The sequence below is a fragment of the Octopus bimaculoides genome, chromosome 6 (genome assembly GCF_046866305.1).
Source record: "Octopus bimaculoides isolate indiv1 chromosome 6, ASM4686630v1, whole genome shotgun sequence".
Classification (NCBI taxonomy): Eukaryota; Metazoa; Mollusca; class Cephalopoda; order Octopoda; family Octopodidae; genus Octopus; species Octopus bimaculoides.
This window is the reverse complement of record NC_142933.1, coordinates 120116563-120138151: the sequence shown is the minus strand read 5'-3', so window position 1 is coordinate 120138151 and position 21589 is coordinate 120116563. Positions and strand designations below refer to the sequence as shown.

General features: G+C 32.8%; 1 protein-coding gene across 2 annotated transcripts in view; it reads right to left on the bottom strand.

The window, feature by feature from the left end:
• Window positions 1-635: 635 nt before the first annotated feature.
• LOC106882348 (integral membrane protein GPR137B) overlaps window positions 636-21589 on the bottom strand; it is a 53422-nt gene continuing 32468 nt past the window's right edge. For both annotated transcript variants that reach the window (XM_052968515.2, XM_089354526.1), the window contains exons 3-8: window positions 21427-21467; window positions 19472-19706; window positions 15437-15590; window positions 7212-7339; window positions 3544-3617; window positions 636-1864 (exon numbers count right to left, since the gene is read on the bottom strand). In XM_052968515.2, the coding sequence (XP_052824475.1) occupies window positions 1657-1864; window positions 3544-3617; window positions 7212-7339; window positions 15437-15590; window positions 19472-19706; window positions 21427-21467 (840 nt within the window). In that variant the 3' untranslated portion in view covers window positions 636-1656. The remainder of the gene's footprint in view (window positions 1865-3543; window positions 3618-7211; window positions 7340-15436; window positions 15591-19471; window positions 19707-21426; window positions 21468-21589) is intronic.

Below are 21589 nucleotides of genomic sequence, written 5' to 3'. Positions count from 1 at the left end.
TGTATGGTTGCATATATATGTGGGTGTACATGCATGTTTCACGTACGAGTGAGCATATGCATATATAGCATGGACGTATTTTAGGCGTGTATTTGAATATAATTGTGCGCGTATAGGTACGTGCACGTGTGTATGCGCGCGTGTGCGGGTATGTATATGTGTACATGTATGGTTGCATATATATATGTGTATATATAGACGTATGTGTGGGTGTGCATGTGTATTTCACGTGAGTGTGAGTGAGCATATGCATATAGGCACATGTACGTGTGTGTGTGTGTGTGTGTGCATATGTATGTACATGCACGCATACGCGATTTCTATGAGCCTTTTTACTTTCTCGCCTTCGCCCCCCCCTTATTTAACGGTCATTCTAATAGCTCTTTTGTCTTAATAACGGTCAATCACAGAGTAATTTACCTTTGTTTAACGGTCATTTTCATAGCATTTTTTGATTGTTGTGATAACTGAGGAGAAGCCGGAGCAGATCTCCGACCCGACATCCGAAACTCGGAGTTTTATTATGGTAACCGAATAATTGTCACATATTATATATATATCTAGTACAATATAATATATATATATATAATGTCTAGTACAAAATTTAGGCACGTCTAGAATTAAATCTGATATAATTTTGAAATGTATTATTATTACATCTTTTATTAGTCAAAATTCACTCGGTTTCTTTATTAATTTTTTGGGATGTACAATAAACATATTTATTAAGTATAAAAACAGGCATTTTGTATAAAAATTTCATATTTTCTAATTACGTTTTTTAAACATTAATTCAGTTTCTTCGGAGAGATGAACACATCAGTTCCACGTATCAAATCAAATAGAAGAAAATGTAATTTTTTAACAATTAGGTAAATAGAATCGAGATAAATAGATTTCATTTATAAGTCAACATAATCTCATAATAAGGAACTCGTTTCAAATTCAACACATAAAAATTCTTGAAGCAGTAACTGCATAATTGGTGGGAGAAGGAAGGGTTCCAAGAAATTCATTTGTAAAAACAGTTATATAGCCAAGTTATATACGTATTTTTCCTTGAATTACCGTAATATTGGTTTCAAATCTTGGCAAAAGGTCAGCAAGTTTGGGGGAGGAGGTAAGTCGATTACATTGACCCCAGTGCTCAACTGGTACTTATTTTATCAACCCCGAAAGGATGAAAGGCAAAGTCGACTGCGGTAGAAATTCAACTCGGAACGTAAAAACTGATGAAATGCCGCTAACCATTTTTCTCGGCGTGTCAACGATTCTGCCGGCTCGCTGCCTTGAATCATTATAATATTGGCTGGACTATAACCGGAAAAAATACAATTTTCAGAAACAGGACGAATAGACAGAATGAAATAAACTACAACAGACCAAAAATATTAATTTTGTTATAGATATTAAATATTTACTTCTTCACCGAATCTAATTTACAGATTAGAAATGTTAATATTGTCAATCGGTAAAAAATAGATTCAGTGATCAATATTAAATCAAAAGTTTCTGATTTCCATTCCTCCCTCTTCATTTATAGAGGAACATAAAAAACTATATACGATGCGATAATAAAGCACGAATGTATTTGTTCATCGAAGCTATACTGTTCTTCATTTGATTTGTTCGAATGAGAGTCGTTTATAAAGTAATTTATTGTATTTTGCCTCGCGGTGAGTGATGTAGGTTACAGGTGGCAGCCAGAGATCCGTATCTTGGAGAATTGGATGGTGGATAGGTTGTGGTTAGTATATGATCATGGAACATGACGTCATAGTTGCTACTTGTCGATGGAGTGTCACTTCGAGGTGAACCAAACATTGAACATGGTGTCGGGATTGCGTAGTGAGAGAGCATCGAGCTGAAAAAGAAAAACAAAAAAAAAAACGTGTAAAGAGAAATATAACTGTAAACTAATGGAATGTTTTCATGCAATGTTACTAGAGCTTATGATTTCAACAAACACATAAAAGTTTCTTTCCGTATTCTATCTTTAACACAACATTCAGATAACATTCAATTTATCTAATGAATATAAGTATTTGGTAGATGATTGTTACTGTTTAGTTCCAAGGTAATCCTGACTTACTGGACTTCCCTAAATTCTTTTATATAACACATACATGCAAACACCTTAATTAACTGTAAAATCTCATAAGTGATTCAAGTACCAAAATTTCGTGCGTTGCACGTATTTGAGACATTCGACTATGAGTAACTTTACAGTTGAATAAAAATAAGAATACGTGCTCTACTTTCGGGTATAGAGTTATTTTACTCCTATTTGTTCCACAGAACACATACACATATACATATAGATAGAAGGATAGGTAGAGGGACAGGCAGAGACAGATAGATAGACAGACAGACAAATAGGTTGATAGACAGATAGAAAAACAGACAGATAAATAGATAAATAGACAGATAAACAGATGGAGAGAAAGAGGAAGATAGAGAGAAATTATGAAAAACCTTTGTTGTTTCAGCGTTTGTCCTGTATATTAATGCTTTTAAAAACAAAACATCAAATTAACCACTTATAAGAGACTGTATATAATCGATTCAGTTCACTTTGTAAATTGCTGGTACATATTTCATCTATTGTAAGAAAGAGAAAAAGAGGAGTAGGCCTTGGTCACATTTGAACGCTATACACTCATAATGAAGATGATCTCCATTCGCTTACAGATAAGAGCTTCTCTAAGCGGTACCATTCTGAGTCACACGGCACACTTCTTCCCAGGTGACACCCATCTCGATCAAATCTGCCTATACAAGTGCTCTGCCACTTCTTCATCCGCTTGCTTTTTTTTCCCTTCCTCTTTCAACTACTCGTTTGACGGCTTTCCATGTCAGTCTCTCCAACGGTTGGCGCAATACATTGGCGCAAGTAAATTCTTTATCTAGCTGCGACGGTGTCCTGCAGTTTATTTAGGTCAGCTCTTCTCATGATTTCTTCGTCTAGGATCTGCCAGGTGACCATCAACATATTTATAAGGTACCGGCGATGAAAAATATTGACCATATCACAAATCTTATCCGTTTGCCTTTGTATTTCACTTGTAAAGAATGCCGTAAAAATGGCAATAGAGGAATAGAACACCTCAGGGATCATCAAGCGGGTTTTCGAAAAGAGAGACCTTGAATAGAACAATTACTCACCCATCGCAGTATAATTGGAAAAAGTCGGGAATTTCAGAAATCACTTATAGTCTCAGCTTTATCGATTGAATCACTCATAGATAAAGCTAAACATAACAAAGCATAGAATCCACTATTCAATTGTTACTGACAATGCTTTGGTCTTTCACATTCCATATATATAAATATCATTTATATTCTTAAGAGAAAACAGACCACCTGCTGTGTACATCGTTCTTTCTACGAAATGAAACACACTTTCCTTCATATAAACGATGTGTTATCTATCAAATTAATATAACTCGATTGTGTAAGTTCGAAATAATCAGCTGATAAGAAACAGTGAATTAGAATTTAGAAATAAATTCTTAGAAATAAATTGTACGATGTAATACTTACGGTATGAAATGTTTCGGATTGCGAAGTGCTGTTCTCTCATCATTGAAATACTGCGAGTGTTGAGTCAGGATCTGCTACAATAAATAAATAAATGAAAAAATACAAATTTTATATATGTATATATATATATAGAGAGAAGACAGAGAAGGAGAGAAAATTGTGGATAAGCAAATAACAGCTTGGGTTTACAATATATATATATATATATATATATATATATATATATATATATATATAATGTAAATGCATGTAAACAGAAAGAAAGCAAAGAATAAAGATTTTCTTTACTCCACGGAATTGGTCTGTCGTAAAGACATCGGAGTCTAAGTTTCGAATCATTTGAGCGCTACAAAGTGTTTTCCGTACTGAGAATTTCCGGATCTCATTTGTTGACTACACACACACACACACACACACACACACACACACGCACACACATATATATGTTTATACACACACCTTTATACGTATGGTATTTTATATGCTTGTTTTTATCAATTTTGTTGAAATACATGCCATTGGCCCCCTCTCAGTTATTTGCCTTAGCTCAGTTTTATTCCTATATATATATATATATATATATATATATATATATATATATATTCACACACACAAACACACAAACACACATACATACAAGCTAATATACATACATACAGCTACACCACACACACGCCACACAATATAACCACACACACACCACTGTATTTACTAAAAATATAAATGAAGTCATTTTCCAAAATTAATCGCTACGTATTGTGCAACCGAACGCGCTTATGCAATAAGAAAGAATAAGAAAATCATTGCTCGGGCGAAGGTGCAATTCGCTTGCTAAGTTTTAAAACTTACATCAATACAAGGATAACAACAAAGCCATGGCAAGAATGAGAACATGTGACATGTAAAAGAGAAGACAGGCTAATGATTTGCGGGATAGCTATCAAAATATATTCTCTATAGTAAAAATAGCTATCAAAATATATTCTCTATAGTAAAAATAGCTATCAAAATATATTCTCTATAGTAAAAATAGCTATCAAAATATATTCTCTATAGTAATAATTAGCAATCCAACAAAATTACCCAGTTAAAACAAAATGAAAAAGAAGAAATGAATTTAATCATTTACATACTGAGCTAATGCAGTTTACATGTAACATTGTAATCATTGCTTATGTAGGCAACTGTTTGAGAACCAACTTCGAAAATTTAGTGCATAAAATCGATTAATTTCAGTCAAATGTTGCGGGGTTGTTCAAGTATAGATATATAGAAAAGAAATCCTGTTTTCTAATTGCTTTCCACTAGAAAGAGATTTGTCACTCCTTTTGCAGCACAGTTTTGTCTCGACGAAGCAAATTGAATTAAATATCAATTAAATTATATATGTATACGGGAGTGCTGAAAAGTTCTTGGCTTTGGGTAAACGAAAACTGAGGAGGATCAGTTAACTATGATTTTATTCAACATATTTCCCTCTCAGATTCACACACTAATTGTAGCGGTCCTTCAGTTTTTCCAAGCCCTGTAAAAGAACTCGGAAGGTTGGGCTTCCAGCCAGGCCTTTCGTGACACCTTTAAAGTCAGGAACTTTTCAGCTCCCCCTCGTATATACCACCAGGTAGACACTCCTATGACCTTTACTTATCATGGCTTAATGCACTTTAAACATGTTCAGATGTATATAAGTTCACGCATTTCGTCAGTAACAATACATCCTTCTTCGCTTTATCTTACATTATCTAAAATACTTCCAAATATATATTTGCTATGGTCTCTTAAAGTTAATATTTCTTGCTTCCTCTCAGTTATGTTTCATCAAATGTATACGGTATAATGACTGTAGACTGGTAATATTTCTACTTGATGTCAAATAGAAGGACTAAAATTCAACGAAAAGAACACATTTTAACAATTGAGAAAGTAATATCAGAATAAGTTACAACTTTTAAGTATCAACTCGAATATTCGAAATATGAAATTGTTGAAAAACGTCTATTGTACAAAATTTCACACGAACGCATAACATTGAAGTAAATGGTAACTTCCAAGTGTAGCTAATATGTATTTAGAGTAGCAAATATATTAGAAACACTACAGTCATATATACATTGTGCGAAACTATATTAATGAAATATATTATCTTCATATAATCTTAAGATATAAACTGACATCTACTTGAATTATACAAGTATTTTTGTAAGCACTTCAAGTAGTGAACGACACTTCTACAATGTGAAACAATTCCGCGTACCACTATACATACTACATTATACCAACACCATCACCACTACAGCTTCTACTACTACTACTAACTCAAAACTTTACTGTATAGCACAAAGTCTGACATTTCCAAAATACTAATATTTATCAAGCATTCATACTTCAATACTTCATTTATTATTTTTCTTCCTTAAAACTACTTTATATAACTATAAGTTACAACAGTTATGTACTCAGACATGCAAATAAAAGAGATTTAAGTAAAAAGTAACCAAAAGTAGAAAAAAAGCTTGTGGTGAGAACAAGGGATAAATTCTAAAATATTTTGTTTTTATCTTTTACTTGTTTCAGTCATTTGACTACGGCCATGCTGGGGCACCGCCTTGAAGAGTTTTAGTCGAACAAATTGAACACAGGAACTTATTTTTTTAAAGCCTAGTACTTATTCTATCAGTTTCTTTTGCCGAAGCGCAAACACTCCGAAGGGGACGTAAACACACCAGCGCCAGTTGTCAAGTAGTAGTGAGGGACAACACACACACACACACACATACATACACATACATATATATATATATATATATATATATATATATATATATATATATACATATATACATATGCATATATATATACAAATACATATATATATGTACATATACAAATATACATATGTACATATACATAAATATATATGCGTATATACATACATATATACATACATGTGTATATACATTTATACATATATATATATATACATTTATACATATACATATATATATACATACATACATATATACATATATATATATACCTATATACATACATATATACATACGTATATATATATAAAAAAATAAACAACACGGATTTCAAAGGTGATTGCAGTACGCACGTTTCATGCTACTTCAATTTATTTAAGTAATGCGAGCATTACCTTAAATTCAATATGAAGAGCAATCTTCAGCTGCACGAAAATGCAGAAAAAATTACTGTAGAAAAGACATATTATAAATGTGGCAACATTTCAAATCCAAGTGGGAGAGAGAATACATAAAAATCCAAACCGTCTACGTATATATATATATGTATACACAAACACACAGAGACACACAGAGACACACAGAGACACACACACACACACACACACACACACACACACACACACACACACACACACACATATATATATATATATATATATATATATATATATACGACGGCATCTTTAATTTCTGTCTACTTTCAAATCCACTTACAAGACCTTAGTAGGTTCGAGGCTATAATAGAAGACATTTGCCCAAGGTAGCACGAAGTGGGAAAATGAATTTAACAGATTAGGGAAATGTTTAAGAGAGGAATAGAGGTAAGTATCCCAGCCTGATAGTCAAATGAAGAACACGAATACACATTCCAATAAACAGTGTTGAAGGACATTTACTTACTTGATTACTGGAACCACTTCTTTTTACTCTGAAAAAGATAAGTACAGCTACGAGAGGTATCAACTCCCAAACAGTAAGCACTGTAGTGAAGGACAGGTAAGCTTTGCCTTTACTCAAATTGATCATATCTGCCTGTAAAGAGAGTAGTGAAAGCCTTTAAAAAACATTATGATAAAAGGAATGCTCAAATTGATCGGTCATTTGTGCTTAGATGATTAGTCTAAATGTCGAAAGTCTTTTGCCACTATAACATAATTTTCTTGCCCTGAATTCTACCGATCAAGATATTGTTGTGAAAGTCATTTGGCCATTAATCATACACTTGAAGAAGAATTTAACTATAAACATTAACTGGAAATGTAGGACAAATGGTCATACAGGCTGTTGAGGAAATATATGTCAACAAGTAACAACAAAAGAGAAGATTGTTTTTATTCAAGTGTTTTGCCTAACTTGAATATGCATATATGTATTGAAGGGATACATTGTATCTATCTAATAGTATTTTCAAATCAACTTTTGCTCTTCAACATTTCCTGGTTAATAAGCAAAGTTCGAAATCAACGTTGCCCTTCAACGTTCCGAGGTCTATAAATAAAGTATCAGTCAAGTACAGGATTCGATTTTTCTCCTCCTCTATTTGCTCTCTTTTTGAATCGGATACGTTGCGTTGAGGGATCGGTCATGGGCGACCACCTACAGCGACTTTTTCTCCAGATATTAAAATATACTGAGTGATGGACTAACAACCTCTAATTATAGTAAAACTGATATACAGCTGAAAATGTCCAATGGTAGTTCGATGTGTAGTATAGCACAGAACTGTTAGTGATAATAATAATAGTAATCCTTTCTACTTTAGACACAAGGCTTGAAAATAGAGAGGAGAGGACTAGTCGATTACATCGACCCCAGCACTTGACGGTGCTTATTTCATCAACCCCGAAATGATGAAATGCAAAGTCGACTTCGGTGGAATTTGAACTCAGTACGTAAAGACTGACGCCCGGCGTGCTTACAATTCTGCCAGCTCGGTGCTTATGTTGACGTCAGCGGTATTTGAACTCAGGACGTAAAGACAGACGAAATGCCGCGAAAAATTTTGACCTGTGTGTTAACGATTCTGCCTGCTCGCCAATCCTTTCTACTCTAGGTATAAAGCCTGAATTATTGGGGGAGAAGTAAGCCTATTATATCGATCCCAGTGCGCAAATGGTACTTATTTCATCGATCTCGAAAGAGTGAAAGGCAAAAAAGAATCGACGGAATTTGAACTCAGATTATAAAACTGGGCGAATACCGCTAAGCATTTTGTCCGGCATGCTAACGATTCTACCTGCTTGCCGCCTTAGTAGTAGTAGTAGTAGTAGTAATAATAATAATAATAATAATAATAATAATAATAATAATAATAATAATAATAATAATAATAATAATAATAATAATAATAATAATAATAATAATAATAAATGCCCTGATACAGTATCAAGCACTGGTTCTCATGGCTTCTGATCTTAACTAATTGGAAGGTGTTATCGTGTACATGTTTTGTCTTGGTATAAAAGCTGGGTTACAGGAAATATGGTCAATACTACAGATTTGTTTATCAGTTGCATGACCTTAACCAGTTGAGCATGTCCAGAGCAGAAGTAATAGGAGAACATCAGTCATGTGTTGAGAGGAATTCTTTGGGGGTTTGAATAATTTACCACTTGAAACATGAGTATTTCGTTCAACATCCTTAACCACGCTTATTCAAGAACGTTTTGAGCGGGATAAGCTACTCGACCTGAAGAAAATTCTGACTGGGCCCCACCTGCAAGGTGATACACTGTTTATCTTGATATGAGATTACCATGTCGTGTACATAATGTTGTGATGCATGTGCTTAGTGTACTCTTATCAGACGGGTAGTCATGATGGGCTTCGTATATTTTACCCCAGTGTCACTTTGATGGTATGCGTTGCTTTCACTCAGTAATAATAATAAAGGAGTTTACACGGATGGCATTGTTCAAAACACCGAACACAGATCATTTGAGGAGGGAGCATAACAACAGAAGTAACCCAGACGCCGCAAGCAAAAGAAAAGAAACACAGGATATAAGACACCAAATTTCTGTTTACGCATAAGATACCATTAGAAATATTTGTGGGACACTGATGGATCCGGAAATAACAGCTAGCTATGGTTCGCTGAGGAGAAATGCCATGTTAATCTACAATGCTAAGAAAAAAAAAAAAAGAAAAGAAATTTAACTGCTAACCTTCAAACAAGCCACAAAACATTAAATGTAATAATAGCCCAGAAAAAAATTTTAAAACATGATTTCTTCCAAAAGTGCAGGACGAGGCTGTAAGTGCTCATATGACTGTAAAGATTAATTTCTGATAAACAAAACAATAATCAAAGATTTCAAAAGAATAATCTGAGTATGCCACGGACTTGCAAATATTACCTATGAGTAGCACCTGTAATAAAATGATACAGGAGAAAAGGTCATTAGAAAGTAGCAAGTCTTGCAAATGGTAGTTATAAAAGAGGTAGTTATAAAAGCTAAGCCTATTTCTATTTAAAGAGGAGTAATGCAACGGGACTCATTTTCTCTCTGACAACTGTTTTTTCGGTTTGGCACTGACAATTTTGACCAACATACTAAACCGGACTGGACTTGGATGCTACAAATGATAAATAACTAGAAATACTACTTGAAATAGTACAAACAGATAAGATTCGAATTCAAAAAGGGGAAAAGTTAAGAACGTGGCAGCCTTTGAGAGAGGAAAATAACTAAGACCATTAAAAGACACACAAACAGAACATTAATAGACATACAAAGAGATATATAAATACTTAGAAATCAATGAACCACGCTGTTCTGTGTAGAAATAAATGAAAATATTAGGAAGGAATATTATAGATGCATAAGATTAATACCGAAAACATAGATAAATGTAAAAGAAGGTAGAAAACATAAACACTCTCTTTAACTGTCCTAATAAACTATAGTATTTTCAGGCGGAAGCTAAACGAACTTGCAAGACTACAGAAGAAAAAATGACTATTTAGAATATATAGCAAAATTTGAGCAAAAACGATTTTATTTACCACGAATATAAGAACTAAGGAATATAGTCACATTAGAAAACTCTGATACCCACTTTAGTACAAAAGGATTTTATACAGAAGCAATCAAAACAAAAGCATCTTTCTTTCTCTAAAGAAACCAACAAATCATATAAAGCTGAAGCTGATGTAACTGGTTATTATGTGACAAAAAAAGAAGACAGGCAATAGACGCTGTGAGAAAGCCAATATCTGAGCAGAAAAGGAGCTGTAGCATGGAATGTCATGATAAAATGATGGTAAGAAGAACTCAGACAAATACTAAGAGCAATACCAGAAAAGGCTGAACCGGGAGGAATTAGACAATCGCAAATAGTGGCTGAAAAGTGTAGTACTGAAAGCTAAACCCGAAAGATTCTTGACTGTGGTATAGAATCAAAGCGTTTTTTCCCTACACCACCGAACGTATACAATGAAGCAGAATACAGTAACTGTAGAATATGTAATGGGAAAGAAACAGCTAACCACAGTGCCACTAGCTGCCCAGTATTAGTCAAGAAAGTATACATTTGTATTTTTGATTTTTATATGTACTAGAAGTTAGTGGCAGTATTATGACTTACCATAAGAAAAGAGGCATTATAGGTATACACAAGAAAAGAATTGAGAAAAGGACAAAGTGACCTCTGGGAGAATATACATAGACAAGAAAATGACGGAAATGCAACCAGATACTGTTATCATGAAAACCACGAAAAGAAATGCCTCTTAATTGAAGTATCAGTTTCAACGTATAATAATATATCTCTCAAAGAAATAGAGAAATTATACAAATATAAACAACTGAAAATAAAGGTAACCCGAATGCAAATAAAAAACAATCCCATAATAAAAGGTGCTTTGGGAATGTTAAAATATATACAAATACACAAACAAAACCCCAGGATTTAATCACATATGCAAAAAATAACATTACTTGTTGTTGCTCACATATAATGTAGAACACATTTAATACAATAGCAGCAACAAAGCCAAATGAAACAAAAAAAAGTGCACATACGCACGGCGCACAGAGCTATTCTCGATAAAGTAGAGAAAGCATGAAATAAAACTAAGAACAAATAAGAAAGCTATTTAATTCAGCTCATTTTCATCTCATTAGACAGAATAATGAGAAATTTGTACCATCAGTGAAAGATTTTATAACTAGCTAAATTGACTCAAAGAGAAATCACGAAAAATGCCTAACTTGAAATTTATACATTTTCTTTGTTGACCAAAGAAATTAATATAATTACACGAATGACTGCGACAGAAAATGACAAATGGTAAAAATAAGTTTTAAAATAATTTAGTAAGACTAGAAATTTTAATTAAAATTGCACCTGAAGTGAGGATAGAAAATTATTAGCTTGATTAATTCTACTCAAGAAAAACAGGGGAGACAACCGCAAAATTTTAATTGGTTAAAATTAATAAAAAATAAAACGCATTGGGAACTAGACTTTCTCTTTGGAAGTACCGTGACAACTGTGGACATATTTCGGTAATTTTAATGAATGAAAATATTTTGGCTTTCTGAAGTGTAGTTATTTCAACTCTGTTATTGATGAAGTTCCAGCTGAGCAGTTCAGAAACTTTCGTATTTTCCGTGTTTGAATATTGATAGTACTGAGCAGAGTAATTAATGAAGTAGTCATTTAGTCTTGTGTTCGCGATGGACGAGTATACCTTTAATCAATGAGGGTAGTTTTATTTGTTATTAAACCACATGAAAAGTTATTTGACGGATTAGATATACTTACATGTGGATCTTGGTTTCGTTATCGTTATAAGCTTCAAATAAAGCAGTGAGCATAATCGAGATGACTGTTAAGTTTTTCAGATAAATTATGACACACTTCATATAAGAAATATATTTGTAATAAATAAAATCTAATTAAAGGAATTGATAACAAGTTATCAATGACTTTGGTGGTTATGTGGCATCAACCAACCTTGGATTCCACGAGTCAACATTTTTGACTAATAAGACGATACTAATTTTATATCAACATATGTCAGTCCTGCTTATCATAGTTCTCTACTTGACGGTATTTCATAATATAAGTTTCAACTTTTTAAACCCCAAACCTGACCTAAGTAATTCTAACCATAACCGAGCTGACCTAAGTAATTCTAACCACATCCATCCTGTTTTTTTTTCTTTTCTTTTAGGTAAAGTTTATCTAAATGTCTGTAAAAATATAGTGGTCATTTAGAAAATAACAGACAATCACTAAAAAGAAAATGATTATTTGGAAAGATTTGTTAAATATTAATCTATACCGGTACAATATCAATGTTTCCGGAATCTTTGGAAATTCAAGTTTTTTGTTGATACCTTTTTAAGATGCAAGAAACAGTGTTATATTGATTGCAATAGAAAAAATATGGCAACCATGTTTCTTTCAAATAGTTCTCAATAAATTAATAAGATTTTTATTTAGATTCAATAACGAACAGGCAATTATCTGAAAACTAAACAAATTATTCTCGTAATGAAGGAAAGAAAAGCATATACGTAGAATAATTCGAGAAATAATTCATTTTCAAACTGTTGATATATAAAGGGAGATTTTTATGCATTCATTAATAAGATTCTACACTTATACCGAAGCCAAAGATAATTGTCATCCTCTTATATTACAGTCGATAGGATATTGTTCTTTTGTTATCCCCATGTCGACTGGATTGAATTGGATTAGTTTCTAATCTCTTTATTAATATATGAAATGGAAATATATGAAATATATGAAATGAAAAAAGGTTCAGGAATAAATTATTTTGCTATGAGGAACATGTAAAATAAACGATTATCGTGAAGAGAAATGATTTTACTCTTTTGTGTTACTAACAAATATGTTAAGACATTTAAGGTAGGAAATGAGAAGCCGATATGTATAAGTATAAAATGTTAATTACTAAATAATATAAATATTGACAGCAAAATATAGAATTAGTATCAATTATTCTCACTTTTGTAGAAACATGTCGATAAACTTCGACATTTTCTAATTCTTCAAAACGTTTCATTTAAGTACGATTGAGTTGTATTTTTAGTCGTGATTTGACTTGTATGTATGAGTCAGATCTGACGAAAGTAGTGGAAGAAGAAACAAATTAAATAAAATTTCCTTTTCACAATAATTTAGTAGCGTATTGGGTCTTTAGCAATAGAATCATCAGTGAAATGGGGTATCTGTACCTCAAATGTTTATCAGATATGTAAACCCGATTCGGCCTAAGAATTATGCTAAGGGTACACACGTGTCCGTGGATTATTCAGCAACTTACTCATTGTAAGCTGTGAATCGATAAATGCACATCCGGAAAACCGACGGAGGATCTACATTGATCAGCAGCGGATATCTACACAAACTCCTTTTCGTAGCTATTTATGAATGACGTAAAATAGAAAGTTCCGGATGTCAGAAATTACAACTCGGTCTTCATTCTCAATTTGATCGACTCTACTAGCACTACTAAAATCTGATCAACACTTCTCTCTTTTTGGAAATCTACTGCTTTGCCCATGAGATCAAACAGATAAATGTTTTTAGTATAGGCACAAGACTTGAAAGTTCGGAAGAGACCCGACCACTCCAATACTTCACTGGTATACTGATCCCAAAAGGATGAAAAGCAAAGTTGATTTTAGCAAGATTTGAACTCAGGGCGTAAATAAACAAAATAATAATGTAAGACAATTTTGTCCAGCGCTCTAATGATTTTCCTAAAGACTCAACTCGCCGGAATAAAATACCGCAAGGCATCTTGTCCAAAGGCTCAAGCGATTTTGCCAAAGAGTTTTTCCACTTGCATTGAAAATATGATTGGGAAAATATATCTCGTTTAGATGATTTGTTTCTGTGATTTTTTTTATGCTTAATGTTTTATTCTATAACAAATATTTATGAATGTTCACTTATCAACCAAAAATTTAAGAACAGCTGTTACTCGGGTTTTTAACTTTGAAAACAGTTAACGCCAGAACTTCTTTGTTCCTTAAAATTCCTATATTTTGACTTCAATCATTAAATAAGATTTTGACTACAACCATTCAATAAGACTATCTGGCACACCAAACGGTCTCTTTCGATTTCTCTGCTCTGTCGGCTTTGTATACTAAATGTAACACATAGCAAATGGACAAATCTTATATTATTTACTAATGTTTCTGTTCAGGTAAAAATGTTAATTTTAAGACAAAATATTACCAGATTAAATTTTACAGCAGAAAGTATTTGCATGTTACGTTAAATCAGTAATATTTACAAAGACTGAAATTAATATCTGATTGAATAAAGATTAAATATTGATGCAGTAAATGGAACATCTGTGATTCTTTATCTGGTGAAACTACTTCAAAAGTATTTTTTCTCGTTGAGCTAAGTAATTCTAAGTTTAGATTCTTCATGGGTGGCAAACATTTTACCAGGATTTCGGAGAATCATTTTAGAGAAATTCTTTTCAATTCAACTAATATTAACTGAAGTTTTTTAAAGCTAGTTTGTATAAAGTGTATTTAAAGTTTACAATGAGCTAAACAATAGAGAAGGATATCAAATATATTGAAGTTTCCCCCATTCAATGTATGGAAGTAAATCAAAAGGTTGATTGCGAATACAAATAGTGGACTAATTCAAAGCAGAAACTGGTAACAATTGAATCTGACTTTCAATTTAAAGAATGCACATTTAAGGTAGAAATACAAGATATATTTTCCTCCACGTTTTGTTATACTGATGAAAAATTACATGCGTTAAACATGAACCTAGTTTTCATAACACTTTAAAAAGAAATGATTCTCTAGTCTATAGTAAGTATATTAGACTAAGTTTCTGGTTGACTTAATTATGCATTTTATAGTATCTAGTAACTTGCAAAGGACAATAATTACGAAACATCCTTTAAATAAATATTTATAGAGTTTTCATAACTAAATTTTGAAAATCCTATCTATAAAAATAGATTACTTTCTGTCTGTTATCGATGTACTGTTCATTTAACCACCAAATTTCTTGGAGAAGTGTGTCATGAACTTAAAGAAAAGAGGGATATATTTACATATTTTAAAGGAAGTAAAGGTTTTGTGAGAATTAGTGAAATAATGTACTTGCTTGATCAGAAACATCAACCCAACCGTAACCGAATCGTGGTTTTTGTCCTTTCAAAGACGGCATCACTGCAAGCATGTTGTAGAGAGCTCTGGAACCATACATAATGAGTACGAATATAGATACACCGACAACTGTACATGTAGATATCGACTGAAAAATATGGGAACAACAAAGGGAAAAATCAGCAAGAATGGTATTTTGTATATTCATCAATTGTCAGGTGAATGAAATTATAAACTAAGTTCGCAATGTATCTTCCATTTAATAGCATTATATGTTCGCTGCTTTACGCTGGAAAAGTGATTCATTGAAGGAGTCGCTGTTAAAAAATACAATATATTTTATAGCAGCTTAAATTCTGTCTTGTATCATTTACGTACACTAATTAATATTTGTATGGTAAGAAGTTTGTTTTCCAGCCACATAATTCCGGTTTCATTCCCTCTGCGTCACACTTTGGACAAGTGTCTTTTACTATATCCCCAGGTCGACCAATGCCTTGTGAGTGGATTTTGTAGACGGAAACTGTTTGATAGCCCGTCTTATATATATATATATATATATATATAAGGGTGAATGCCTTTTTGCTTGATCCCACCGCTTGACAACCGATATTGGTTTGTTTATGTCCTCGTAACTTAGCGGCCTGAGTGACCGAAGAATAAGTATCGAGTTTAAAAGTAAGTACTGGGGCCGATTCATTCGATTAAAATGCTTCATGTCGATGCCCCAGCGCGGCCTAAGTCCAATGACTGAAACAAGCAAACGATAAAAGATAAAAGATAAAAGATAAAAGATTTCAAGAGATTAATCATCAAAATTATTCTAAAATTGAATTTTTTTTACATACCATTTGAAAATTGGCTTCAGAACCGGAATCCGTTATTGGCGATTTCGTCTCTTAGTATACTGCCGGCAAGACCAATAGTTACTCCCTAACTTAACGGGTTAATGAGTATTTTGTTTTATATTATTGGATATTTTCAAGAGGTTTCAAATATTATAGGCCGTTTGATAAAACACAGGATTTTATACGAAATGAGAACTAGTGTCTCACTTTATGGTGCCAACCATTAGTTGACAATGTTGGTCGAATTCTTCTAATAAGCTCATTTCAATTGAATATGTTATAGATTTCAGTCATGGACTGTGACCATGCTGGGGTTCTGCCTTCAAAAATTTTAGTCGATCATCTCGACCCTAGTGTATATTATAGTCTAGTACCTATTTTATCGGAATCTATACGTCGAACTGCTAATGTAAAGCGACCCAAAGAGACATTACATAACAACACTGGTATTTAGAGTGGTATAACTATAAGCACAGACACGCTCATTATATGCGTATACATACATGCGTGAGTGTGTGTGTGTGTGTGTGTGTGTGTGTGTGTGTGTGTGTGTGTGTGTGCGGGCGGGCGTATGTCTGTGTGCTTTTACACAGCTTTTATCTACGAAATTTCACTTACTAGATATTGGTCAATTCGAGACTATAGGAAAAGTGGTCCTTGCACAAATGCAATGCAGTGGGATCGAGCATGGAACCAAGTGGTTGCGAAGTGAATTTCTAAACTACGCAATCATGTCTGCGCTCATTCAATAGAACTACTGCACCTCTATACATAATTGATGTACATAGTTTAAATATAAATAGAACTCAACTAATGTAGAAAAAAATAACATACGCAATCAACAAATATAACAGTAAATATAGATGCAATGAAATCAGAAACGACATTGATTGTTTTAAAGGAAGGTGAAACAATGTTGTGACAATCGTAAGAAAAACTCGTTTTAAACAAAAATGTATTCAGACAGCAAAGTAAATTCAAGAGAAAATCCACTCCTGAAGTGGATGTCGAATGTGTTAATAGGACTTAACGACATCATAAATAGCGAATTGAAGTTGAATAGAAGAATATTTGTTACAATAGAGAGATAATGTTTCGAAAATTAAATGAACATCTGAATAAGTGAAATGAAAACAAGTATTTATCGAATATAAATTTCAGTAGCCGACTCAGAATATCTTCAGACATTAATATATATTTTTCAAATGAATTCAGTATCACGTTTCTAATCTCGTTAAGGTCGAAGTACTCAAACATACTAAATATTGTTACCATATTTGTTTCTGCTATGAACGAGACTGACAAAGCTAACAAGTTTTATTGTTCATATATTGACGAGTTGTCAGCAGATTCAGTCCTACATTCAGAAAGCAACAATACATTCCTGACCCTCGATACAGTATAACTACATAAATAGTGAATTACCAGAAAATGTCAAGATCTCGCTTTATTTGTGGGTCTTTGTAGCCAATAATCTTAAGTGCCAGCAGTAGTAGTTGTATCTCTCCACTAAAACTCAGACTAATGTATGTCTATTACTGCGAGAGAAAGGCCTCTCACTTGATAACCAGACAGTTATGTAAACGAAAGAATCGTTAAGGACGGGAGATATCTTTGAACGCGCTACTTGTGGTTCTGCATTAAAGTGTAGAATACTGTAATATGTTGATATTAAGTAAGCATAATTAAGAATTTGGCAAGTCATGGAAATGTTATATTCTCGCCGATGAGCTAAAAGGAAGCGAAACGTGTATGGAATTGCTGATGAAAGTCTAGCCCATTAAATCGACCCAGGTATTTGACTAGTACCTTATTTTATCAAACCCCAAAACAATGAAAGTCAAAGTTGATCTTGGCAGGGTTTAAATTCCAGACGTAAATAGTCTAAATATTTACAGATATTTTCTTCGACACTCCTAATTATTCTGCCAACCCATCACCCTCACTGATGAAAATACTATTAGTCACTATTCCATTTTCTCTCATCACATGTGTTGCATAAACTTTAGCTTTTCAACACTTTTAATATGAAATGTCTTTTGTCTCATATAGCTGTCTAAATATCATTAAAGTTTATTACATACTTACCAATATGGACTTTCACATTGATTTCAACGTACAAGCATTCAGTTGCTGGGAAATTGCACAGCCTAAACATTGAATTAACGTGCAAAGTGGCTAATCATTGCGCAGACACGTGTACCCCTAAGGTAATTCTCAAGAAGAATTATATGACAAAATATACGACAAGGCTGATTTTTTAAATTACACTTACAGGCCACCCGACAGACTTCTATATATTTTCCGTATACACAAATTGTCGAGGCTTAGGACTCACGAGGCTAAGGACTCACGAGGCTTAGGACTCACGAGGCTAAGGCAAATGCATTTGCCCAAGATACTACGCAGTAAATTGAGTTCGAGATCTCGATGTTACAAAGCGAATTTCTTAACTATTCACGTATGTCTGCATCTATAGTACTACATTAGATCTAGACTACAGTCATCATTACAAGCACTGAGTGGCCAAAATAATCTTATCGTCCCAGATGCAACGATAAATTATATAAAACAACACGGAGAGAAAAAACTAAAACATTGCTTGTGTTGTTATGCCCTACACCAATCCTGATTGAATAAGAGTCGTGAATTTGTCCACCCAAGACGTAGAGGATCCTTCAATAGGTAGAATATGATCATGATTCAAGTATTGTTTTGTACTGCTTGTTAGTTTTGTAAGAGTTGGCATGTAGTTACAATACTAGTTAAACCATATCAAAATTAGATTTGTGTTTATAATAATCTTTAACTTTGAAGCCTACGTGTATATGTATAAAAGTGATTGGTTATTCTATAAAAATAATATTTCGAATAAGATAAAATTACTGCTTGCGTTTTATGCTGTTGTTTAGCTCCGGGTCAATCTTGATCGAATAGGTCTCAAAGAACATTGCAACAATACCATTCCCTCTTTACTACAACATTATCTTCTGCATCGTGTCCTTGTATAATACAATATAGTGTAATTTGAAATATGGCAGATATTTTTAGTAGGATTAGGCTCGAGGTCCGTCTGGTATTTCCGCTAGAGAATTTTATATTAAGTAATAAGATGTCACAAAGGAAATTGAAAAAGTGTACAGGAAAAGTGTGGAAGTTTGTTATTAAAACTTATGCTTACCCTTGCTTCCAGGGAACGTTTTGAAATAGGAACTTTAGAAAGTTTGACAATGACAATAATTAGGAACGAAGCTGTAGCCAGGAACAAACCATCGTTGATAATTACTCGTGCGTACAAATATTCCATCATAACACGTTTCTTGTATCTTTGGGCCCTCAAAGTCAGCGTAGCAAATGTAATGTTGATCACAAGAAACAAAATAGCAGCCAAACCAAGCAGTAGATTAGACTGGTTCCTGAAAGGAAAGCAAAAAATTACATGCCGGCTATACAGACATATTATGAATCTATTACAGATATAAAACGTTTTAAGAATTTCGTAATATCCTGGCATCAAACTAGAATAGTGTGTCGACGTAGATTTTTAAATAACCCATTACCTTCAGTTCTTTACGTAGACAAACCTGTCTTTAATTCTCTTAAAATAACTAGAATTAAGATATGGCGCTCAAGTTAGTCCACTATACTTTTTTCGCTTTCTCTTATATAAAGAATATTGTACCGAGTAAAAGAATATCAATTTAATTAAAACGAACTAATCAACTAAATTTAATTAGTGCCTCAGTTAATATTTCTACCGGCTATTTTTTATTTTGTTGATATTACAAATTCCAATGAACAATCATAACAACCCGCTAAAGACAAGCCGGTGTCTGATAACAAAATCATTATTTGAGAAATTGGGGCTAGTGAATAAAGCCGCATAATCAGATAATGTTTTGATCCTAGTGAAAGCTATTAAATACAGTAAATATTACATATTCTTTACCCTTAAGATCAATTTGAGGAAAACTAAATAATGTGAGAAATACATAAAACATTCTGATACAAGAAAAAAAAAAAAGCTAGGAAATTAAATCGAATTTGGTGGAAAATATTAGTTTTCTTGATACAAAATAATTTCCTATTGACTTTTATAAATTCTTCCGCAGTTTACTACATTTTTTCTCGGTGTTCTAGCAAGTTTCTTAATTATAGCCTATCGTTATAATGTTTAACAAAGAAACGAACAAGTTCGAAATTTTGCTATAACTTGCAGAGAAGAAACGAAAATAAATCATTGAGATTTATCTCATACAAGGAAAAGTAGAAGCGTATTTGGCACGTAGTGTACGACTACCAGCAAACGTGGAAGTTTATATCCTTTTTATTTCATTTTGAGTTGTCTCCCTTGCATTTCTATGTTTAGTTAAGCAGTGTTCAATTACTGCTGATTAACGACAGTAGCCGCTTATCATTAAGTATGTTAGCACTTAACTCTACTTACTATACTGAGTGATTAATATCTATCTATCTATCTATCTATCTATCTATCTATCTATCTATCTATCTGTCTGTCTGTCTGTCTTTCTGTAAGTTCTCTAAATTAAACAAACTGAAATTTACAAAAGAAAAATAGTGCAAAGATTTATAAACACCAAACTCCTATCACACTAAAAGTGTTGATATTTGTTAGACTTGTAAAACAGTGAATATGTTATTTATATCGAGAAATGTTTTTGCTTGTTTTTTTTTAGATTCTTTCGTTATTAAGTGTCTTAATATTTGTTGAGCTTGAAAGACAGTGAATATATTACATTAAGACGCATTTTTTTTCTAAAGATTCCAGCTGTTTAGTTAGTTTGTGAAGCAAAATGACACAAATATAGGTTAAAACTGGATTATATATTTTTTAATGTATCCAAGTATGTTAAAAAGATATGTACTCTTCCTTCCTATCCATTTCTTTCCCCCAAAACATAGTCAGGATTTATAGATTTTGTCAACATTGTAATATTTAGAAGAAAATATCTCTGCAATGAAGTTGAAAATACTACGGAAAGCTATCATTTACGTTATTTTTCAGTCACGAAAATAATTTTAAAAATATAACACAGCTATGATATCTATGTTCATATCGTGTGAACGCAGGCTGTTGACAAACAAAAGAGAAAGAAAAGTGATGATATTACTTACTTTGTGATAGTTTGGTTAACTTCGTGTCCTTTCAGATATGCCTGACAGAAATAAAAATAACAAGAAACAGAAACTGTATTTATAATTTATATTTTACATAAGATGCATAAATTTATAGTTTTATTTATAATGGATTTTTTTTTCAGAAACACGTTACATTGAA